Source organism: Oryctolagus cuniculus, chromosome 1 (genome assembly GCF_051225735.1).
Source record: "Oryctolagus cuniculus isolate XC-2025 breed Fujian yellow rabbit chromosome 1, ASM5122573v1, whole genome shotgun sequence".
Classification (NCBI taxonomy): domain Eukaryota; kingdom Metazoa; phylum Chordata; class Mammalia; order Lagomorpha; family Leporidae; genus Oryctolagus; species Oryctolagus cuniculus.
In genome coordinates this window covers 48,352,969-48,378,230 of record NC_142867.1, presented here as the reverse complement: position 1 = coordinate 48,378,230, position 25,262 = coordinate 48,352,969, and the positions used below count along the sequence as shown (strand labels likewise).

The 25,262-nt window shown below is 45.1% G+C and overlaps 1 protein-coding gene across 50 annotated transcripts in view; it reads right to left on the bottom strand.

The window, feature by feature from the left end:
* SERGEF (secretion regulating guanine nucleotide exchange factor) overlaps window positions 1–25,262 on the bottom strand; it is a 247,749-nt gene that overhangs the window by 170,443 nt on the left and 52,044 nt on the right. For 36 of the 50 annotated variants that reach the window (XR_016230742.1, XR_016230745.1, XR_016230743.1 and 33 more), the window contains one exon: window positions 19,136–19,302. The exons of the other annotated variants lie outside the window; for them this stretch is intronic. Coding sequence is in view for 25 of the 36 variants with exons in the window: in XM_008275115.5 (XP_008273337.4) it covers window positions 19,136–19,302 (167 nt within the window). In the remaining 11 variants the exon portion in view is untranslated. The remainder of the gene's footprint in view (window positions 1–19,135; window positions 19,303–25,262) is intronic. 50 annotated transcript variants of the gene reach the window in all.

The window sequence follows — 25,262 nt, the reverse complement described above, 5'->3', positions numbered from 1 at the left end:
TATGCATGCAGACATATGAAACAAGACCTGTACCTTACACCTTATACAAAAATCAACAACATGGGCAGGAGGGAAAGTAGGATGGGAAGTATCACTATGCTCCTAGACCTTTATCTGTGAAATACACGAGATTTGGTCACATTAAAAATAAATAAATAAAATAGGGGGCTGGCGCTGTGGCAAAGTAGGTTAATCCTATGCCTGCGGTGCCAGTTCTAGTCCTGGCTGTTCCTCTTCTGATCCAGCTCTCTGCTATGGCCTGGGAAAGCAGTGGAAGATGGCACAAGTGCTAGGGTCCCTGCACCCACGTAGGAGACCTGGAAGAAGCTCCTGGCTCTGGCTTTGGGTTGGCTCAGCTCCAGCCATGGTGGCCATCTGGGGAGTTAAACAGCAGATGGAGGGGCTGGTGCTGTGGCATAGCAGGTAAAGCTGCTGCCTGCAGTGCCAGCATTCCACATGGGTGCCAGTTTCAGTCCTGGCTGCTCCACTCTTATCCAGCTCTCTGCTTTGGCCTGGAAAAGCAGTGAAAAGATGGCCCAAGTCCTTGGGCCCCTGCACCCACATGGGAGACCTGGAAGAAGCTCCTGGCTCCTGGCTTTGGATTGGTGGAGCTCTGGCCATTGCAGCCAACTGGGGAGTGAACCAGCAGGTGGAAGACCTCTCTCTCTCTCTCTCCGTCTCTTCTCTCTCTGTGTAAATCTGACTTTCACATAAATAAATAAACCTTCAAAAAAAAAAAAAAAAAAGAGGGGGCGGCACTGTGGCGCAGTGGGTTAACGCCCTGGCCTGAAGCACCAGCATCCCATATGGGTCCCGGTTCGAGACCCGGCTGTTCCACTTCCTGTCCAGCTCTCTGCTATGGCCCGGGATAGCAGTAGAAGATGGCCCAAGTCCTTGGGCCCCTGCACCCATGTGGGAGACCCAGAAGAAGCTCCTGGCTCCTGGCTTTGGAATGGCACAGCTCCGGCCATTGCAGCCATCTGGGGAGTGAACCATAGGATGGAACACCTCTCTCTCTCTCTCTCTCTCTCTCTCTCTCTCTGCCTCTCCTCTCTCTGTGTAACTCTTTCAAATAAATAAATAAATCTTAAAAAAGAAAGAGTGGATGGAAGACCTTTCTCTCTGTCTCTCCCTCTCACTGTCTATAACTCTACCTCTCAAATAAATAAATAAAATCTTTTAAATAAATAAATTAAATTAAATTCTTTTAAAAAAAGATAGGATTCAGGGACTGGCACTGTGGTGCAGCAGGTAAACCCTCTGCCTGCAACACCAGCTTCCATTTGGGCACCAGTTCGTATCCCAGCTGCTCCACTTCTGATCCAGCTCCCTGCTAATGGCCTGGGAAAGCAGCAGAAGATTGTCCAAGTGCTTGGACCCCTGCATCCACATTCTGTCTCTCTCATATTCATTCATTCTCTCTCTCTCTCTCTCTCTCTCTCTCTCTCTATCTCTCCTCCCCCACCCCCTTTTTCTGTAGCTCTGACTTTCAGGTAAAGAAAGAAATCTTTATAAAAGAAAAAAAAAATGATGGGATTCAATCCTCTTCTGACCACAGATCCCACCTAGTAGAGCTGCCTCTCTTCTGGCATGGGTTTTCACATCACAAAATAGGAACAGTTCTATTATGCAGCCTTATAACATTTCATAAAACTTCCAAGTATCCATTTTATTATTATAATGAAGATCATATCATATACAGTTAAGAGATCTAATAGTAAGAAAGTTACAAAATGGATAGGAAAAATCCCTTGCTTAACATTCAAAGAATTATCTAACAAGCAGAGTCTCTCTGTTCTATGCTTGGCACTCCAGTGATGGGAAAACTAAAGGAAACTTTGGCTGAGAATCAGAAGATGTAAGTTTCCAATCCTGGTTCTACTGCTCCAAAAATGGCTTTAGAGAACTCATTTTATTCACGCAATAATATTTACTCAGCTCCTAGTAGTATATTTAACTTCTTTGTGCCTCAGTTATCTGAGAAATGCACATAGTACTATCCATCTTTTCTATTGCCTCAAAGGCAGTAAAAAAAAAACAAATGATGTAATAGTGTGTGTTTAAGTGTGCTGAAAGCTGAAAGCACCACACAAGTGCAATAATACATCTGGAAAAATCAACCTGATATTCAGAAACCCTGTTAGAATGTAAGAGACAAAGAAAAAATATGGAATGGAACCATCTATACTTTATCTATATTTCCACTGTATGATACAATAGCTGCTAGCCACATACGGTTATTGTATTGAAATTTGAAGTAACTTAAATTAAATAGAATTTAAAACAGCATCCTCAGCCACACAAGCCATGTTTCAAGTACTCAGCAGCCACATGTGGGGATCAGCAACTGTACAGGCCTGACAGGCCATTTCCATCATCATAGGAAAAGTTCTACTGAACAGCATTTATCCCTACTGTTCTAGGCTATGTATTTTCTTAATTGCCTGATTGTAACATTATTCCTGTAGAATTAATACACAACGGCTAGCCTAACACCATAAAACAAAACAAAACGAAATCTCAAATCTGAAAAGAAATCAGTCTCCAGGTAGCTAACCAAGCTAGAACGGCACTGGCCTTAGAACCTTGGAAGAAACTGCTATGATTTCTCTTTAACCAGACTAGGAACGCTGAGGCCCAGGAAAGCAAAGGCTCTGGTCCCATGTTCCTTAGAGAGAATTCGCAATGAAATCCTGGTATTCAATAACATAGGCTTGACAGCAGGATCTGGGTTCTACAGCAACTCTGTCGCTTACTAGCCGTATGAACTTGGACAAGTGACCACCTCCAAGTCTCACTCTTCTCATCTGCAAACTGAAGAATAATAATCCCAACTCTGCTGAGCCTCCATGAGGATGGAAGAAACGGTGTTTAGAAAATGCTTAGCAGAGAGCCTGGCAAGCACCCAGACTTGGTGAACGCTACCTGCTGTCATCATTAGTTAACACATTGCTCTTTCCACTGCACCACAAACTTTGCTCACGGAGGTTGCAGCTACCAGATGTATCATCATGGAGCTGGTGAGCATAGGAAGGAACAGGGAAAATATGCAGCTTGGCAAATGTGCCAGGGGACAGAATGATAAATGCATAGTGCAGCAGTAACTACGGAACTGCTCCCACAAGTCCCCATGCAGAAATTTCACCTTGAAAGGTGCAAAGGGAAATGTACCATTCGCGTGCCTCTGTACTCTTACCCTTAAATAGGTGTCTGAGGAACGGAGCAATGCACGCTGAAAAATACACTTACACTTCTACGACCCTCGCGCTGAGACTATTGGAGGAGTCAGCATTCTGTTTTTGTTTCTCTCAACGCAGAACTAATACATCACAACTCTGTTAGCAACCAACATGGCTATCCCATGACAGGCCTCTGCAAGCCTGCTTCCAAGTGGGTAGAGTTGAAGCCTCCAGGGCTTCTCCAAGTGCCTGCTGTGGGACCCAGCCTCTCACTCCCTGCTGCACAGGGTATGATATTCAAAATGCAAAAGACGCAGTGCTCATTCTGCAGCATCGTGTATTCTTCTCTGGAAGAACACCACACACGAGACAATCAGATGTTGCAAAACAATCAAATACTAATAAGTGAGTCAAACTCTGAGGAAGATTTCCATTCAATTCGATATCAAATCTCAATCCTTTGCTTTTTGATCGTTACTGTAGTGAGGCGCAGCCCCAGTTAAGATATGGCACCTATCTTCAAGCAGCTTCTACTTGAAAGGGCAACTGAAGTTGTCCAGGAAGTCAACTGAACAAGCTCTAATCTAAGCCTGTGGAGTGGCACAATTCGGATTGGCAGGGGAAGGAGCTGGGGTTGGGATACTCCAAAACTCAACCTTGCTGCCACTGCGAATGGAAACAGAAGCCCGAGAAAGAACAATGAGGAACTAAAATATCTTTTCTCCAGTCTTCAGAGGTACTCTTTTCCATCCCAGCTCTGACGTGACAGTTTCTGCAGAAGGCAGGCCTCTCGGGTGGCTCTGCTTACCTCTCCAGTCCGTGCCAGGCACCAATGACAGGAAGAATGAACTAGCACAAGCTCTTTCTCTTTTTGGCATCATCCTGATTTCTAGGGGGCAGGGCTTGGGTGAGAAATATTTCCCAGTCACCTCTTTGTCCTCCATCCTGGAAAACAACCATCAAGTCACTTGCATGTCGTCTAGTCCACCACGTGGCCACTGTGTTAGCTTTGCTATTTCTTAACTTTGTCCTTAGACAAGTTACTTCCCCAAGTCTTTGTTCCCTCCTCTACAAAGCAGGGATAAAATAGTATCCTGCTTCATAGGAATGGTGTTCAGAATCAAAAGCAATGTTTATAAAGCCCTTAGCACAATGCATGGTACACAGTCAATGCTGAACAAATAGGAACCATAATTATTATTTCTAAAAAATTCTATGGTTCCCAATCAAGTCTTTTTTTTTTTTTTTACAGGCAGAGTGGACAGTGAGAGAGAGAGAGAGAGAGAAAGGTCTTCCTTTTCACCCCCCAATGGCTGCTGGGGCCGGCACACCATGCTGATCCGAAGCCAGGAACCAGGTGCTTCTCCTGGTCTTCTATGTGGGTGCAGGGACCAAGGATTTGGGCCATGCTCCACTGCCTTCCCGGGCCACAGCAGAGAGCTGGACTGGAAGAGGAGCAACCAGGACAGAATCCGGCACCCCAACTGGGACTAGAATCCGGTGTGCCGTCGCCGCAGGCTGAGGACTAGCCTATTGAGCCGCGGCACCGGCCCCAACCAAGTCTTTCTAACCTAACCTCACTGCTCAAACCCAAGCCTGCCAATCCCAATCCCAGGCTTATTGCCTCAGAATTATCCCATTCCCATAGAACCTTCTAGAGCCTAAACGTTTTATCTTCTCAGCTACAAAACTCACACAGCTTTCACTCCTGTCCTCTAAGAAACTCTCCCAAAGACATAAGAGACCTGGCCAACAATGCTTTTGCCTGACACTGCCTCTATATCTCTCTGTTCACAAGTCCAATAACACCTCATTTAGAATGCCTTAAGACTCTGTGTCTTCCCTGTCATGTTCCAAGCCCAAGTTCCTTATGTAATGAATGTACCTTGAATATTCAACAAGTACCACTGGATAAAGAACTCCAGATCTATGATAAATGACAATGATTTCCAAAAAGCTACAGGAAATGAAAGTTTCCTGAAAACCCACAGAAGAGAGGCTAGTGCTGTGGCACAATAGGTTAATCCTCCGCCTATGGTGCCAGCATCCCATATGGGTATGGGTGCCAGTTCTAGTCCCAGCTGTTCCTCTTCCAATCCAGCTCTCTGTTATGGCATGGGAAAGCAGTGGAAGGAAGATGGTCCAAGTGCTTGGGCCCCTGCACCCACGTGGGAGACCTGGAAGACGCTCCTGGCTCCTGGCTTCAGAACGGTCCAGTTCCAGCTGTTGCACCCATTTGGGGAGTGAACCAGTGGATGGAAGACCTTTCTCTTTGTCTCTCTGTCTCACTGTAACTCTACCTCTCAAAAAATAAAATCTATTTAAAAATAAAATAAAATGGCTAAAATGGTAAGTTTTAAAAAAAACTCACAGAAGAAATCTACTTACACATATACATTTGTTTATTGTCTCCTAGTTTGTAAAATGCTTTCATATTCATGACACCATTTTGACAACTTGGAGAGAGAAACCTAATAAGGATTGTATCTACAAGGCTACTTCAAAAAGTTCATGGCAAAGTGGAATTAAGAGATAATTGTACATTTTCCACAAATTTTTACAGTACTTCTATATTTGACAAGTGCAAAATCTGAAGCTCAGAGAAGTAAAACAACTTGCCCAAGGATGAAGCCACAGTATAGAACCTCTTAACTCTTTCCAGCTTTGCCCCTGTTTTTTGCGCCCTCATGCATACTGTACCTTCAAATGAAGGGAATGCTCCACGTTATTCATAAGAAAACCACAGGGTTGGCACGGTGGCTTAGCAGGTTAAGCCACTGTTTGCAGGGCTGGCATCCCATGTGGGCATCAGTTCAAGAGTCAGCTGCTCTATTTCTGATCCAGCACTCTGCTAATGTGCCTGGGAAAGCAGCAGAGGAGACCTGGAAAAAGCTCCTGTTCCTGGCTTTGGCCTGTTCCAGCCTCGCTGTGGCGGCCATTTGGGGAGAGAAGCAGCAGATGGAAGAGTTCTCTGTCTCTCTAACTCTGACTTTCAAATAAATAAATCTTAAAAAAAAAAAAAAAAAAAAAAAAAAGAATAAAGAAAGAAAGAAACCACAAGGGAAGGAAAAATCACAGGGAAGGTACTCAAGAGTGACTGAAGCACACATTGTTCAGTACCCATGAGCTCCCTTCCCCAGGCAGCGGGGTTCCCTGAGGACACAGGAGAGGATGCCTGTGAGAATCACAAGGGGCCCTCTGGCACTGCTGCCTCCTGCTTTGCTTTCTTCTGAGTCCAGAGGTTTCACAAGTGATTGTGGTAGTAACTGCTCTTTTTCCTAAGATATCTCTGATTCCTTCCATTTTTTTTTTTTTTTACCCATGGCCAGTCACTCCCAATCTTAGATTTAAAAAAAGAACTCTCTTCCCAACAGCAATCTACAGATGCAGGAGGTGACTACTACCACCAGCAGTGGCCCCATACAAAGAATCCCTGCATTGGGGCCAGCGCTGTGGCGCATCGGGTTGAAGTCCTGGCCTGAAGCGCCGGCATCCCATATGGGTGTTGGTTCTAGTCCCGGTTGCTCCTCTTCCCATCCAGCTCTCTGTTATGGCCTGGGATGGTGGTAGAGGATAGCCCTAGTTCTTGGGCCCCAGAACCCACATGGGAGACCCAGAAAAAGCTCCTAGCTCCTGGTTTCAGATCGGCGCAGCTCCGGCCTTTGCAGCTATCTGGGGAGTGTATCAGCAGATGGAGGACCTCTCTCTCTGTCTCTACCTCTCTCTGTAACTCTTTCAAATAAATAAAATTTTAAAAATCTTTAAAAAAAAGAATCCCAGCATCACACACAGGAATTATGTAACTATATAAAGGGTAGATTCTCCCTTCTAGTTATAGTTCAGTGGTCGCTCTCTCCAAGACCCAGATCTTAGAGTACGGAAGCCTGTACCCCAAGGGAATAACCTGGTTTTGCTTCCCTGGAAGTGACAAGAGCAATGTTTTCTCTTTATCTCCCTCAAGGGACACTTACTAGGCAAGGCCCCAATGACTCAGTACATTTCAGGCAAAGAAGAGACTACAACCAGATGGGAATAATGCTTGGAAAGAAGGGTGACTACAGAGCTGGCTCTTCAAGGCAGCCATCCAACTTAAAGTACCTAAAAATGCCTGGCAAACAGAGGCTCAAGTCAGGCCAGTGCCAACAACAAAAAGGTCCCATTGATCAGAAAACCTCCAAGCAGGAAGCTCTAAGCAGCAACTCTGAATCAAGCAGATGGCATTAGACTTGGGAATCAGCTAATCAGAACAAGGTCCCAGTGGCCAAATATCCAAGACAGACACTCCAACTCCCCAGCAGTGGGATCTGCAAAATCCAGACCCTGCTCAGGGCAGGATTTTTATACAAATGAAACCAGCAGAGAGAAAGGAAAAGAGAGCCCAGGGTTCAACCTAACTCACAGCCAGGATGCCAAAAGCCCAAGAAATTCCAGACCTGAACTTTCAACAGTATAAAAAACAAGGGAGCTAAAGGGAGGGTAAAAAAGAGCTTAGGGACAGCAGCTCAACAGAGCCATGAAATGTGGATAAGGACATCAAGCAAAGAAAAACCCAACAGAGTAGAAAAGAAGAGGCATGACTGTCCGGCTGGATAGCAGAAATAACAGGATGAATAAACATCATCCTAGTTATCTGTTGGTGAGTGGGTAGGCATTTTCCAAGCAGCCAAGGGCGAAGAGATGAATCAGCATGTGCAAAGATGCATCGTTTCAAATAACATGATCCTTGCACTGGTTCAGCATGGATGAATTGCAGAATAGAGAGAGATTGGTAGAAGGTGATACTGGATATTTTGACAAGAGCTGGATCAAAAGGAGCTTCTTATGATAAGGCAGAGATGTGGGACTAAATCCAGGATAGGATGCCTTTAAAAACTAAAGGTAGGACCAGTACTGTAGTACAGTGGGTGTGGCCACTGCCTGAGGTACCAGTATCCCATATGGGCACTGGTTCGAGTCCTGGCTGCTCTACTTCTGATCTAGCTCCCTGCTCATGTACCCAGGAAAGCAGCAGAAAATGGCCCAAGTGCTTGGGCCCCCGCATCTACTTGAGAGAGCCAGAGGAAGCCACTGGCTCCCAGCTTCAGATGGACCCAGCTCTGGCCATTGTAGCCATTTGAGGAGTGAACCAGTGGATGAAAGACATCTCCCTCTCTCCCTCCCTCCCTCCCTCCCTTCGTCCCTCCCTCTCTCCCTCTCTCTCTCTCCCTCTTCCTCCCTCTCTCTCTCTTTTTCTCTCTCTCTTTTTCTCCCTCTCTCTCTCTAGCTCTGCCTTTCAAATAAATAAATCTTAAAAAAAAAAAATAGGGGCCAGCGCTGTGGCACAGTGGGTTAACACCCTGGCCTGAAGGGCTGGCATCCCATATGGGTGCCAGTTCAAGACCCAGCTGCTCCACTTCCTGTCCAGCTCTCTGCTATGGCCTGGGAAAGCAGTGGAAGATGGCCCAAGTCCTTGGGCCCCTGAACCCACGTGGGAGACCCAGAAGAAGCTCCTGGCTCCTGGCTTTGGATCAGCACAGCTCCAGCCGTTGCGGCCATCTGGGGAGTGAACCATCGAATGAAAGACCTCTCTCTCTCTGCCTCTCCTCTCTCTGTGTAACTCTGACTTTCAAATAAATAAATAAATCTTTAAAAAAAAAAAACTAAATTTGTTGCACACCTGTTGTGTGCTGGGCACGAAAGACAATGAGGAGGCAGTGGTGAACAAGGCCAACAACAATCCTGGAGCGTATGCTCTTTGCATACTGGCTGTAAAGATCATAGGTCATGTTTCTCCCACTCCTTGAGAGCAGAGGCCTGGTCTTATTCTAGACAGTTTCCTAAAAGGTTGTCTAATTTCTATCCTTATAGTTGATGTCCAGTAAGTATTTATTGTGGGAATAAATTTTTCTGTATTTTCTAAAAAATTTAAAAAAAAAAAAAAACATAAAGAGCATAGCATGATCAGATTTATACTTTAGTGCATTACTTTGGCAACTGGCTGGGTCTACTGGGGTGAGGCCAGATTAGAACAAGAGGTGAAACAACTACAGGTTGTCACTGTAATCAGGCAATAGGAAATGGAGGGCCAAGCCAAAGGAATCACAGTGGGCATGGAGGCAGTCTTAGTCCCCTGGACAACCAATTCAGGCAAAGCTCTCTCAGGCTTCACAGACCTGGCACTTCTCTCATAAGATCACTGCAGCCACCTTCAAACCCTCATTGCCTCCTGTTTTCACTCTAAACCTCTGCATGATTTACTTTCACCCTGGGACAGCCCAGCTTTCAAGGTCAAATGTAACAAAAGACAGCTGGTCAGTTTCAGGGGGACCCTGGGTGAAGCCCAGGGCAGTTGTACTCCTGCAGAGCGTGGTGGCGACACATCAGGTCACCGGGGACTTTAAATCAGGGCTGATGAATGTCCTCTGTTGTTGACAGAAAGCAAGTCAGAAACATCCTTGCCGTGGATGCTGACAGCCGCCTCAGCAGGAATTCACACTCTGGTACTGCAGGAAGACTGGCTGCGATTACCAAGTACCTGGGCGCCACTATTTTCGCTGGCTCTGATTTTAAGCAGATCCAGGACAGCTCTCTGTAGCTCCTAAGATCTCAAGTGACTCAGACAAAAAAGAATAGTTCTGACCCGTAGTCATAACTAAACCTGGATCTGAAGCATAAAGTGGCTCATATGACATGAACCCAACAATAGCCCTTCCATACAGCACTTCACAGAAGTCCTGCTTTATCTTATTTGCATCTTTCAATAACCTGTGGGCAAGGTAAAACAGATACTTTACAGCCACATCATTAATAAGAAAACTAAGACTGGACACGTTTTTGAGTGACCCAAGGTCATACTGATTATTGGCACACAGTATAACTTCCAACGCAGGTCTCATTCCACATTCAGGACTGTTTCCATCAGACCTCCAGCTCCACCTGGTACTATGGTTTACCATAATCATGAGTTAACTTCCTGTTACCTCACGCTTCCTTTGCTTGCTGCTTTTCCTCAGAAGACACTGACCTAAATCCCAGAGAGGGATGCCAAGTCTCCACTAGCCCCAGCTGCCACAATCACAGCCAGAGCCAGAGGCCAGGGCCGCATCCTGATCAGAACTGCATTGAGAGGAAGCTGTTGGTGAGATTCAAGTTGAGAGGAAGCAGAGGCCAGGTTCAAGTCTGAGTTCTGCCAGGCACTGTGTAACTACAAGGTAGAGACAGCTTTCTCACTGAACTTCAGTTTCCTTCCCTCGGGAATGAGGCCAGGAACAGCTGCTCTTACCTCCCAGTCATCAGAGCCATGTCCCATCAGTCACCAGATGGTGCTGACTGCCCTCACAGGAGAGTAAAACAAACTAGTCGCTCTCTTCTGGCCTCCCTAGCCTAACCTCACGGCTCCAGCAGATCAGTGGCTTTCAATCTAACCAGGAGGATTTAAGCCACTGAACTTGAGCTCACACACTTTTTTTTTTTTTTTCAGCACACTTCTACTGATTATTTTGTACCAAGCCTGGCCCTAATCAGACAAAGATAAATAAGACAGTGCTTGCCCTCAAAGAACTCAAAGTCTGATTTAGAGATGGACATATTAATTAACTACTACTCACTAATAAATATTCTAATGCAGTAGTGGGCAAAACTTTGTATTTAACCTGTGAATTCTTGATGCCTTGCACTGACATGGATTACAGTGGCTCACAGTAGACATTTGTGGAATAAATAATATAATATAGAACCCGATGACAAAGGATGCACACAGTGGAATGAAAGCACCCTCTTTTCTATCTCCAAACGTCTATCTTCACGTATCCCTTTTTCTGTACTCCTGTGTTGTAAGAAAGAAAAAGTGTCCTTCTTTCTTGTCATAACTAACCCCTACACTGTGATCTCGCTTCTACAAGGGAACTTCAAAAGCTCATGGAAAGATGGGATTAAAAGATAAGTTTATTTTGGTGCAACAATTTTGAGACCCATGTGCATGAGGGATCTTCAAAAAGGTCATGGAAATTATGTATTATGAAAAAAAGCATGAATTTCAAAAATTTTTAGATCAAAATTGTCTTTGAGCTCTATTTTCCCAGCACATCTGAAGTACATTCATTTCTCCCACCTCCTCAGGGGCCTTGCTGCAACCACTCCCCCTCCCTCTTGCAACTCTGCTCACCAGCTTTCTCCCCCTCTCATGTGCTCTAATCTTTTCCTTCTCAGCCTTCTGACACACTCTGACTTCTCAGTGCTTACAAAGCTAACTCTAGCCAAGCTCCCTTTTCAAGGCACTGAGTTTATTCTCGCCCTCCTCTGACGGCCGCATCCATAGCAAGCGCCACTCACCCCTGCAGCCTGCATTTGCTGCACCCATTCACTTGCTGTGCCCCTACTTTAGCTCCCACCTTGCCACTGAAGCTGCTCTCAGAAGTGGCACCACAGCCTCCCCAACACCAAATCCAATGGGCTCCTCTCCAGCCCCAACCTCTTGCCGAAATGTCCTTAGCCTCTATGACACTTCTGTGACACACGTCACATTTCTCTTCCTTGTCAATACTCCATCTCCAGCTGACTCCTCATCCCTACTTTCCTCTTAAATGCAAGTTCTGGCCAAGATTCCCCAGTTACTTTACTTCAGCTCCCTTGAGAACTAATTTAATGTTAAGGCTTCCAATTCAGGAAGCCTATTCAGTCACCACCTCCTACCTCAACCCCACCACCACCACAAGCCCTTCAGAATCCAACAAAACCGCAGAGACTAGACATACAAGAGGTAAAAGGTACTCACAGATATAGAAAGGGGCAGGATCAACAGGATCACCGCCCCCTCAACTCCAGCCTAAGCACCTATGGGGTACTGGGGACAACCCGAGACACTGAGAACATGGCTTTGAACAAGATATACAGCAGGTTAAGCTACCGCCTGTGATCCCAGAATCCCATATGGGCACCAGTTTGTGTCCCAGCTGCTCCACTTCTGATCCAGCTCCCTGCTGATGCACCTGGGAGAGCAGTGAAAGATGGTCCAAATGCTTGGGCCCCTGCCACTCAAGTGGGAGACCCAGATGAAGCATTTGGGAAGTGAACCAGTGAATGGAAGATCTGTGTGTGTGTGTGTGTGTGTGTCTGTCTGTCTGTCTGTCTGTCTCTCCCTTTCTCTCTGTAACCCTGCTTTTCAAAATAAATAAACCAATCTTTAAAAAAAAAAAAAGATACACAGACCTTTGTTCTCTTGGAACAAGGAAGAGCAAGATGACAAATATAAACAAAGAAGAAAACAGCAGATACAGCATACCTTTTACCATCTCTCTCAAACATAACAGCCCTTTCTGGCTCTTTCTTCCGAGTGTTCACATGGACAAATCCAGTCCACTGCCTTCAGATTTGTTCTGTGTTATTTCTTCCCTCACTACGTCAGCAGCTACAGCACAGATGTGCTAGATCTTCTAATCTCCAGTGAAAGACCAGCAATCATTGCTACTCATTTTAAACACTGCTGTCCCATTTGGGCCCTAAAACACTGGCCTCAGCTACACTTGCAAGGTTTGGGCTGCCTGGAGCACATGGTGTCAGAAATCTCCCACTTCTCTAGGAAAAGCACCAGTGTTGTGGGTGACTTACCACAGAGCCACTTGGGAATGCTTTTTCAGGTTGTGTTCAGTTCCGTCAGAGCCCTCCAGACTCAGCTGACTGCTGGTGGTAGATTTCTGTGTTATTTAGGGCACCAAAGTCCCACAGTCTTGACACAAACTTAAAATTAGAAATGCATTAAATATAGGAAAGGAGGAAGGTCATTCAGGAAAGGCAGCCTTCTGAGGGAGTTGTAGGACAAAGACGCCCTGGAAACTTCCAGGTCCATTAATGGGTTTTACACAGCATTCAAGAGGTATTTCTCCTTCAGAAATACCACAGTGGGAAGCATAGGGGACTGGCTCAAATCTCAGCTAACACAACCGAGTGAGTGACTCTGCAAACTAAAAATAGATTCTTTCCTACTCATTCTGACAGATTTCACTTGGACCCTCTGCACAGGTTGATCCTCCAGCAGTTTTAGTCCTGCAGCAAAATGAAGTCCAATGATGTTCGAGCTTCACAATTACCCAGTCTCTGGCACAACTCTTGTTTATTTCCACATTTCCTGGTCCTGCCCCAATGGCTGTTTGTGTGCACACGTGCTCACATGTATAGTGGGCTCCCTGGCTTGAACTGAGTGCTCCTCAACCAAACATGAGCAGATTTTAAACCATGAACATGACTCAGGCTGTGGCTGCAGACTGAGCCCATAACAGGCCGTCAGAAACAAAGCAGATCCAGCTCTTTGACTCGGATCCTCTCTTAATTCCTAGTTTTGGGCCTCAGTTTCCTCAGTTATAAAAACAAGACTAATTATCGCTATCTTGGCCTATTTCACGGCATCTCACTGGGACCAAGTAAGATAATGTACACGAAAGTTACTTAGCTTCACTAACAAATGAGGTGAGGGCCACAGACTGGACAGGCAGCCAGACTGCAAAACTAGGCTCCCCAATGGAATGGGTAGGCATCGTGATTGCCCCAGCAGTCAAAAGCAGATCCATATGCACAGTTTCAGTTCATGCTGATCCTTCTGCCAGGAATGTCTTCCTTTTAAAAAAAAAATTTTTTTTTATTTACTTGAAAGGCATAATTACAGAGAGGGAGAGAGAGAGAGAGGACTTCTATCTGCTGGTTCACTCCCCAGATGGCTGCAATGGACAGAGCTGCACCAATCCGAAGCCAGGAGCCAGGAGCTTCCTCCAGGTCCCCAATGTGGGTGCAGGGGCCCAAGGACTTGGTCCATTTTCTACAGCTCTTCCCAGGCCACAGCAGAGAGCTGGACTGGAAGCGTAGCAGCTGGGACCTGAACTGGTACCCATATGGGATGCCAGCACTGCAGGTGGCGGCCTTACCAGCTACGTCACAGCACCAGCCGCAGGAATGTCTTTCTATCTTTGCTGAACTCCTCACTATGAAGAACCTAGTCCAAATACCATTTCTTTTTGTTAGTGTTTTCGGAATTAATCATTTCATCTCCACTGCCCACTTGGCCTTTTGCACCTAACTCTGATAACATTTTTCACTTACATACCTGGAAGTTCACATACTTTTTTAATCTCTGTAGCTACCTACCTACCTACCACCTCTATGCAGCCAACACTGGCACATGGCAAGTGTCAACCAATGTTTATGGGGTTGAGCTCAAAATCAAGAAGGAGGTAAACATCAGAGAGACCCAGGAAAGCAGAAAAGGTAGGACAGCAAACTCACAGAGCCAGTGGAGCGGGTGGAGGGCAATGAATCCAAGAAGGCAGTATCCCCCAGGTCTGTCCCTAACAATGAGGACACAGCCACAGGAATGAGGGTGACCACCAGACTGCAAGTTCCAAAGAGACCAGAGAATTGAAGAGTGAGTCAGGGCAGCTTCTGAAGTTCAGGGACTACGGAGCAGGGACACTGTACCAAGTCCCAAAACTAACTGGAAAAGGAGAGTTTGAGGACAAGAAATATGAGCAGAGAATAGAGCCAAAGAGCCAAAGCAAGGTTGAAGTGTTACTGAAGCCTGGACCTTCTAGACTAGTTAACATTCCCAGGGCTGACAAAGTTGAGTTAGCAGCTAGGATTAGTAAGCTTGGCTATGAAACTGAGGAGCTCCAAAAGCAGGAGGCCCTTGAAAATTTAAGTAGTGATTATGTCTATGAAATAAGAATTAGAGATGGCAGAGACCCTTAAATGTAAAAAAAAAAAAAAAAAAAAAAAAAAATTAGGAATCATCTGGACTAACATCCCCAATCCACATACAGGGCAACTAAGAACCCAGGAGGAAGGGGGGGTGGGGGGAGATAACCAAACTCACTTTGTAATGGCAGAACCCAAGCTAGAGGCCAGCTCTTCTAACTCCCATTCTAGTTCTTTCTTGTCCTTTCAAAGGCTATCTACCTTAAATCAAACAGGTCTCCTGATGGTTCTATTAACATCCCTGGTGCCAATCCCTGCTGTTTCAGAATCTTGAGGACCCCCAAGTATACCCACGAAATGAACACAAGCACTACTGCCCAACTGCAAAATGCAGGCTTTCACCTTTGGTGGACGTTAGAATAAACATTCAACAGGAAATGTGCAAGTAGCAGCCTCACCTGGGCTTAGAAAGAGAAAAAGCTGCTGTGGTACACGTTTCCTGTCATGGAGCAAAGTTGTTTACACACACCCTGTCCTGACACACGCAGGAAGGGATTAATCCTGAACACTGTGCTATCCCTAGAATCTTCAGGAGTGACCAGGGTGGCCTAGCATCTAAAGGAAGCTGATAATACATGTCTTCACTACCATAAGAACACTAAAACGATACCTTCCAGGTTTAAAATCTTGAAAAAGTATCTATCAGAACAGAGGTGACACATGGCTCAGAAGACAAACATGGCTGTTCTCAGGGATTGACAGACCCTGACTCCAGCCTTCAAAAATTTTCATCTAGGGCCGGCATTGTGGCAGAGGGGTTAAACCACCTCCTGCAATGCCAATTCCCATATGGGTGCTGCTTTGTGTCCCAGCTGTTCCACTTCCCATCCCACTCCCTGCTAATGCTTCTGGGAAAGCAGTGGAAGATGCCCAAGTCCTTGGGCCCCTGCACCTATGTGGGGGATCTGGATGAAGCACCTGGCCCTGGCTTTGGCCTGGCCCATCCCTGGACGTTGCAGTCATTTGGGGAGTGAACCAAGGAATGCAACTTCTCTCCCTCTCCCTATCCCTCTCCCTCCCTCTCTCTCTGTAACTCTGCCTTTCAAATAAATAAAATAAATCTTTTTAAAAATTTTTCTCATCTAGGAAAGTGTATATATGAAAAAGGACATGGAAAATTAAACCTCAGACTAGTGTTGTAGCACAGTGGGTTAAGCCATTGTCTGCAACACCAGCATCCCATGTGGGTGCCAGTTTGTGTCCTGGATACTCCACTTCCAATCCAGCTCCCTGCTAATGTGCCTAGGAAAGCAATAGAAGATGGTCCAAGTGCTTGGGCTCCTGCCACCCACATGAGAGACCCAGATGATACTCCTGGCTCCTAGTTTTGACCTGGCCCAGCCCTGGCTGTTGCAGCCACTTGAGAAGTGAACCAACAAATGGAAGATCTCTCTCTCGGCCTCTCCCTCTCTCTGTAATTCTAACTTTCAAATAAATAAATCTTTTTAAAAATGAGTTTCAATTTTACCTCATACACAGAGAAAGTATGTGAGCCTTTTCAAGTACTTTAATTCAAGCCTCAAACCCAGTTTGAAATCCATGCATAGTTTTTACATAAAACACATTTTCCATGAACTTTTTGAGGACCCCCTGATATTCATTTGGTACAAATTTTTCAAAAAATTTTTGTACTAGAATGAATGTGTCTTTAATTTCATTTTCCACAAACTTTGTAAAGCACCCTCATAGATGCCTGACAGGCCAGATTTGGACATCAACAGGTAGAGAGAACTCCCACACCCAGATGACCAGTGGGTAACAGCACGGAATCTAAATCTGTAGAAAGACCAAATACCCAGAGACTCAGCGGAGAAGGGAGGCAGCCCTGCCATGAAGCTGCCAAGGGGCTTAAGATTCAAGTCCACTCCTCCCTTTGCTCCCCTAAGTCAGGCTCTTGGGCCACATGTTTGCACTGGACATGTTTGTCACCAAGCTGCAAATTGTGGACATCACAGGACATTAAAAGGCCCCAAAGGGGAAGAAGAGAGGAAGCAGCAGTTCCTGGGTGTCCACAGGATGCCCCGCACTTTGCACGTTATCCTCACCAATATCATTATTGCTCTCATCTTGCCAACAGAATCAGTGACTCTATTTAAAGTTTCTGTGCCTCCTCTACTATGCCAACCAGCCACAAAGTCTAAAATGACCCAAGAAAGACAATAAAAAGCTAAAGCATATAAAGCGTTATGTATCAGGCTGTCAAAAGCTTAACTCGCTAAGCAGACAATACTCTTTTAAATACTACATTGGTTCATTCACTGCTGGTAGAGTCAACTTCCTCTGAGAGAATCTAAAGAAACAGAGCAAAAGTCATAAAGATGCTCATAGCCTCTGCCCTTCTAATGTCATCCAAAAGAACACGTGGTAAGGAAACAGCTCATGAGGGGCTTACAGCAGGGGTCACAATTGTGACCGACAAAGAAAACAAAAGAGAAAACGATGGTCCAACATTCAAAGAACAGTTTGAAAATCCTAGAACTTTCTCATCATGTAACTCAACATAGTCATTTTAAGTGATCATTTTAAAGACTACCAAGAAATAAGAATCTGTGATACAATAAATGAAGACTGAATATAAAACATCATAAATGCTATCACTATAATTTTGTAATTGTACATGTGTATATGCAAAAAATAACGTGGTTATGTTAGGGTGATAAGATTATGAATGCTGGGGCCGGCGCTGTGGCTCAGCAGGTTATCACCCTGGCCTAAAGTGCTGGCATCCCATATGGGCGCCGGTTCTAGTCCGGATGCTCTACTTCCAATCCAGCTCTCTGCTATGGCCTGGGAAAGCAGTAGAAGATGGCCCAAGTCCTTTGTCCCCTGAACCCACGTGGGAGACCCAGAAGAAGCTCCTGGCTCCTGGCTTTGGACTGGCACAGCTCCGGCCATTGTGGCCAATTGGAGAGTGAACCATTGGATGGAAGACTCTCTCTCACTCTCCAAATGGCCACAACAGCAAGGGCTGTGCCAAGCCAAAGCCAGAAGCCAGGAGCTTCTTCTGGGTTGCCCACGTGGGTGCAGAGACCCAAGCACTTGGACCATCTTCTGCTGATTTCCTAGGCCATTAGCAGGGAGCTGGATCAGAAGTGGAGCAGCCAGGACTCAAACTGGCATCCATATGGGATGCCAGTACTTCAGGCCACAGCTTATCCTGCTAGGCCACAGCACCAGCCCTTGTTTCGTACCTTTTCAATTAAAGAGACAAAGAGAGGAAAAAACAAGAGCAAAAACAAAAAATAACAGTCCCAACTCAGCACTAAGAAAGGACCCAGGAGGACCAGGGCTGAGATGTGAAACAGAAATTGAACCCCGTCCTACATACCCGGAAGGAGGAGGCCAGGCCTGCCCCAGGGGAAGGGGAGCCCTCTAGGTATGGACAGGGTTGTAATTAGTCTGATGCTAATTACAGAAGTCTCACTGGTTTATTAATTTTTGGGGGGTGGGGGCAGACTCTGAATGAAGACTGAATTCCTTCATTAAGTCAACGTGGGTTCAGAGGAACATTTCCTGTGTGGCCATCCTTATTGTTCTCAAAAACCTAGTCTTTTCCTTTCTAAGGACAGTAGTAAAACAAAATTTAGCAACAGAAGCGTATACCCTGGAGAAATTAAGGCTCTCGCCTTAAATGTAGAAATTGAAGACATTTCAGAGAGCCAAAGGGGCTTGAATAAGCAACTGAACTACAAAGTTTTCTACACTGGGAAATATAAACAGAAGTGCAAAACATTTAGCTCAGTGTAAAAGGCCTCCTCAATCAGTGTCCCACACGCATTTCTGATATTACCTCATAATTACCCCTGCGGATACTCCAAGCTCCAAACTCAACTGCCAGTGGTCCTCAAAACATCTCCCCATTCCTACCCTCATGATTCTGTTCAAGCCGTTGCACCCACTGAAAGATCCTCTTCACCCTTGTAACTGCTTGACCAGTCTGACCCATCAAGACACAGCTCAAAGCCACGTCATTCTCAAAGCCTAAGCCAATCCCTGCACCCCAAGGTCATATCTCATTCTTCAGAGTAGACCCAGAGTACCGTACTTTGAACCTCTCTTTAACGAGTTTCATACCATCTGCCTTATGGTGTAGTTATCTGGAGAACTGACCTTTCTACCATGTTAAACCATGAGCTCCTTCAGATTGTCACTTGTAACCAAAGACAATGCCCAGCACACAGCAGTGCTTCACTGAAAGACGAGGAAAAGAGAGCCATCGCCTCTGTGCAAAGTCCTACCTCAGTCGCTCCCATTAAACAATGCAGAGACGAAGGTATGCCGTTCCATGGTCTGGAGCAGGGCAGGGATGGATCCTGATTTTCTGGTTTCCAGCAATCGTAAGATTCCAACTTCCTCCCTAGTTGACCATAGTCTGCTCGGCCCCAGGTAAACACCTTACCAGTTTCTAAAAACAAACATTATTTGAATTAGGTTTACATTCCACAGTTGTGTTCTCATTGGTAGGCAATGAATTATAAGAGAAAGTGGGAACATTTATTTTAGCACCAACCACTCTGCACTAGGCGCCTCCCCATCTTCCTGTAAATAAAGCATGAGAACTCTCATGTTCACAGATGTGGGAACTGAAGTTCAGAGAAGTTAAATAACTTGCTCCAAAATCAAACAAGTGGTGAGTACTAGAGCTAGATCCAAACAGAGGTCAATCCAAAAGCCCACGCTCTTGCATTTTAAATAGACGTAAACATGGGTATGACCACAAATAAAACTTCAGCCATGCTTTATGGCCTACCTACCCTGTCCCCTCCTCACATTCTCCTTGTGCTTTGCCCAAATATTTTTTCTCAGACTCCTTTGCCTGACTCAATCCAGAGCCCCTTTTTGCCCCCTAGATATTCCCCATGCCATAAACACTTAAGGTCTTACTCTGAGCTCAATTATTAGCCAATTTTGCGTGTTTTCTCCTACATGTCTTTCAGAGTCTAGGCTGTTACCCAAAGGAGCAATTCTAACAGCCCCAAGGCAAATGCCCACGTGTGCTGGAAGAAAGGGAATGTAAGAAGGGGTGGAAAAAAGACAAAATCTTCTGGAGCCAGAAAAGTATTCAGTCCCCTAGCCCCCTCACAGGAAGCTAGCCAGTGCTGAAGATGCTAGAAGAAAAATGAAGTCTGGAAAAGAATAAATGGCCTTTCTTCTACCAGATAAAATTCACCAAATTCATTCAGTTGTACCAAGTGCTACATTTGTTATTTCAACAGAAATGCAAAATCCGATGAGGCATAGATTATTAACAGATTCTCTTCAATAAATATGCATAACCATGTGCGCTGTATAAATTCTTTATACATGTTTATTTTAACAAAGAAAAATTTTGCTTAAGAGACAAAACACCAAGTATGCATATTAAATTCTAGACAAATCTACTACATACTCTATGTTTGGTATCAAAGCTTCATCTGGCCCCACATTCAACATATGGTTTATAGTGTCAGCTAGAAAGCATCCATAGACTCATGGAGGAAATGTCAGAATATCACAGAGAATCAGGGCTCTGCAAGAATGCTGTCCTCAGGATCAGCCTGCTTACAGACACTAAGGTATATTTAAAGCAGTTCACAGCAATCTGACTTCTGAGCTTCCTCGAAGGGGAACAAAGCCAGTGCAGCCCACAGGGCACCTGGTATATTACAACTGGGAGCGGGTCCACTGCAAGGCGCTGTTTCATCATTCAGTGGATGCTGTTTCTTTGCTGTGGATGGCCTTCTTACCTGGTAAACTGTGGCGCAACCCTTAGAGTCCAGCACATGGACCACAAGTTCTGTGAAAGCTTTCTGGACTCCCCAACACTCTGCAGAAAGGGTAAAAGCCACCTTCCTGCAAGCCATATTTAGTACAGCAGTGATCAACTACTATGTCTCCATTTTTGTTTGTTTGTTTGTTTGTTTTTGGACAGGCAGAGTTAGACAGTGATAGAGAGAGACAGAGAGAAAGGTCTTCCTTTCCGTTCCATTGGTTCACCCCCCAAATGGCCGCTACAGCCGGTGCACTGCGCCCGTCTGAAGCCAGGAGCCAGGTGCTTCTCCTGGTCTCCCATGCGGGTGCAGGGCCCATGCACTTGGGCCATCCTCCACTGCCTTCCCGGGCCACAGCAGAGAGCTAGACTGGAAGAGGAGCAACCGGGACAGAATCCAGTGCCCCAACCGGGTCTAGAACCCGGGGTGCCAGCACCGCAGGCGGAGGATTAGCCAAGTGAGCCGTGGTGCCGGCCTATATCTCCATTTAACAGGTGAGAAAATTAAGGCTGGGAGAAGTGACCTGTCCAAGGTCACATGACTAAGGTATTTTTTTTTCTACTAGCCCATGCTACCATTGCACAGGTTACGACACTGGTCCACGTCACTGCATGATCACAACACTCTTCCTTCACTTCCTTGGGACTAGATTTTTAAAAGCCCATGTGCCCAGGACCTACAAAGCATCCAACACTCGCAAACTGTCCCTCTGTCTGAGCTGCCTAGGACTGACAGCCAAACTGCCTTAGCAGGAGACTCCCAGGAAACAAGAAGATGAGACTGATTTTTTCTAAAATGACCCTAGCATTTCCTCTGCTGGGAAGAAGTAGGAAGTTAATATCTGTAAGACTACAGAAAGGCTGTGTTATCACAAATCACACAAAGAATCCTGTCTTTCACGTCAAGGAGAACAGCTTAGAACTTTGTTATTGATTACTGATGTCTAAGACAAGCAAGACTGCCAGTGGATGGTGCTGCCACTATTATTATATCTCCAAAAGCAATTCAACCATTCCCCTTACGTAGCACTCTTCACCTTCAAAGCACTTTACAAAGATTAACTAATTAATCCTCATACTCCCCAGGGAGGCCACAGACGTTCGAGGAGAGACAAGTCCAGAAACCAGGCCAACTGGATATTCAGTCTCAGGCTCAGGCCTAAGTTTGATACACTCTCTGAACCTGGCTGGCTGTTTCTCCTCAAAACACACCCTGCAGAAGCTTCACAGAGGACAAGGAGACCCTCTCACTTCCTCTTTGAAACCAACATTTATTGACAACCTCTCAGGTACCCAGCACACTCATAAACTCTATCTCAATTAATCTTAATAATAACTCGATGACATATACATGATTAAGCTTATTTTACAGATGAGGTTAAATGACTTTATTAAATTCAAACAACCAGCAACTGGTGGAATCAAGATTTAAACCTGGTTTCTGACTCCAAGTCCAAATATCTCTCTAGTGATTGCACAGCTGCTATTGCAAACTGATGAAACTTAGCTGGGGAGACGGCCACTTGTACAATGTTTGAGTACGAGAAAAGCTCAGATTAAGTGGATATGCTCTGTGTACCATTCAGCTTTCCTTGCCAGAACAACCTCCTTCCCAGGAGGCTATGCAGAACTCAGGACTATACAAGCTGAAATAAAGGCATTAAGTACATGGATTACAGAAAAAGACCAAAAAATGGATTAGAATTTTATGTCACCTGAAGAAAAAGAAAATAACAAATCCACACTCAAAAAAAGTTCATTAATGCACTGCAGATAAATGCCTCAAGCTGAAGCATGCTGTCATATCTGAGGGCATTCAGATCCCAAATTTAAGAAATCAATCTTTTCCTTAGAGTGAAGAATTATATATGACTGTGATAAAAAAAAAAAAGATATATTAATGTCATCCAAAAAGACTATACGGGTATGTGTCTCAAGATAAATGATAAATGAGAGAAATGACAAAATAATTCAAAATAAAGTCAGCATGTGAAATATAATTTAAAGCACATCCATGAAAGAATTAACACAGAGTAACTGCAGATCCAAGGAGTACACGTTGCAAAAGGTCTCGATGCAGCACAGAAAACAAGAGGGGCCAAAGAGCACGGCTAACAAAGAACATCTAAGGAGCTTGGAGGAAGAACGTCAGGCTAAAACTGCCCTGGCAGTCTTTATGGAACAAGTGGCAGTTAAGGTGAACTTCTGGATACAAAAATGAGAAAATGAGGGGCCGGCGCAGTGGCACAGCAAGTTGACGCCCTGGCCTGGAGGGCCGACATCCCATATGGGCGCCAGTTCTAGTCCCAGCTACTCCTCTTCCAATCCAGCTCTCTGCTGTGGCCTGGGAAGGCACTGGAGGATGGCCCAAGTCCTTGGGCCCCTGCACCCACATGGGAGACCTGGAGGAAGCTCCTGGCTCCTGGCTTCAGATCGGTGCAGCTCCGGCCATTGCAGCCAATTGGGGAGTGAACCAGCAGATGGAAGACCTCTCTCTCTCTGCCTCTCTTCTCTCTGTGTAACTCTCTGACTTTTGAATAAATAAATAAAATCTTTTAAAAAAAAATGAGAAAATGAGGGAGGATCCTGCAGGAGCAGGGAGAGGGGATGAGCAATGACATGGAAATCAGAAGGCACAAAGGCAGGAAGGAGAGTGAACAAGAGTCACAAGGGCAGAGACCGAGAGAGGAATCAGGTCTGCCAGGTAAGGCTCACTACGGTTGGAGCGCTTCTTCCAGGGCAGGAGGCTTCAACTTGCTCTCCACTAGCAGGAAAACATTGTTTAGCATTATACCAATTTTGTGCTTTCATCTGTTTATTAAAATATGTGCTTGTATTATACACAATTATAAATGTGTGTGCCCTTATTGAAAATATACAGCATAAAACATAAAGAAAAAATAGAGAAAATGTAAAAAAATGGGATAAAAAACATTTAAAAGAAGTTACCGTACTTTCTTCCCACACCCTGGTAATTCATCTGGCACGTCCACCATGAGGACTACTGCTCACTTAACCAAGGGGCTGCAGACTTTTGAGCAAGGGTGGGGCCTGATGGAAGAACTTTGCTGGGAGGAGGTTAACATTTAACATCTCTGGCAAAGGACTGGAAGCAGGCAGAAGTAAAAATATTCACAGCTAACACTTCTGTGGTACCTACTTTGTGTCAAGCACTCTTCTAGGCATTCTCATGGAGCATCCTGTTCATCCCTCTAGCAACCTTCTGAGAGAGGCACTGCCACCATCCCCAAACTACTGACAGGGAATAGGGTATTCATCCAAAGTCACAGAGGTAGTAAGTCAACAGGGAAGAAGAAAAGAAGGAAACCACTATGATTACACAAGCCTAAGATGCATTCAAGGCCTAAGCCAGGGTTGAAGGTGTAGGGAAAAAATATACTGCATATTTTCAGAGCAGGAAATGTATGAGAGGTCTAGCCCTTCACTTTGTGGATGGAGAAGCTGGATCCCTGGAAGAGAAGAGACTTGTGTAAGACCATGTGTCTTAAAAGAGAAACCAGGGTTAAGGAGGAGGTCTTGGAAGTCTCAGGCTAAATCTTTCTCTCTTCTCCAACTCACCTTTCTTCAGCTCTCTTCTCCATTACTCCCTTCTATACTCTTCTTTCTTCCTACCTTTAATTAATTTGTATTACATGCCAGCTTCTATGCTTGAATAGTTAAAAAAAAAATCCAAAATTCTATGTCAGAGCCTTCGATGCTCTTCCTCTTCTTTGATTATCATTAAATATACTGACCCTAAGACATTGGTAGGTGGGAGTTGGCGGAGACGATCTGACAAATTGGTAGACTGTGGGTGGAACCATGGAAATCTTTGAAAAGGCTGACTGTTCATTTTGGGAGAATTGGAGTAATAGTGGCTAACATTTACCACGTGTGCCATGTACTTCATGCAAAAAGTATCCTTGCAACAACAACCCTGAAGAGGAGATGCTATTATTCCCATACCACAGATGAGATTTAGAGATGTTGAATAACCAACAGATGGTTAGGTTCAGTAAGCAAGGGTAGGTAGGTAGGCTGGCATGCAGAGAGACGGTTAGATTCATTTGTTCATTTGGGCAACAAATACTTGTGGAATACCTACTTTGTGCTGGACATCATTCTAGGATACAGAGGTGAACAAAGACAAACCCCGCTGTCTCTGAAGGAGGAGATGGATTTAACTGAGCGGTCCTCCAAGACGTGTACATTCTGTGAGTTAAGCGCTCCCAAAGTGAGGAGTGTGGTTCTCGGAGACGTCACACAGGAGACTCTGATCTGGGCTCAGGAGTCATTAGTTCTGAAGTGAGTGGGAGTTAACTAGGTAAACAGGGTCAGGGTAGCAGAGAAGCTGAGGATGGGGGGCCAATAGAGAGGCTGGCACATGCTGCAGGGAAAACAGCCCACTTGACTGGATAGTCTGTTAGTTTTAGAAAAATTTCTGAAGTTTCCAAAGTCATATTGTGAGCAATAACACATTATAAAAGGTTGAGAATTCAAATTAATACAGGAATAAAATCTCTAAACATGGGCTACCCAGCTAAAAGGAGGAGAGAAAGCCTGCAGTAAGAGTGAGCACAAGGGTGAGGGACTGAGAATTTGTTTATTAAGTGATT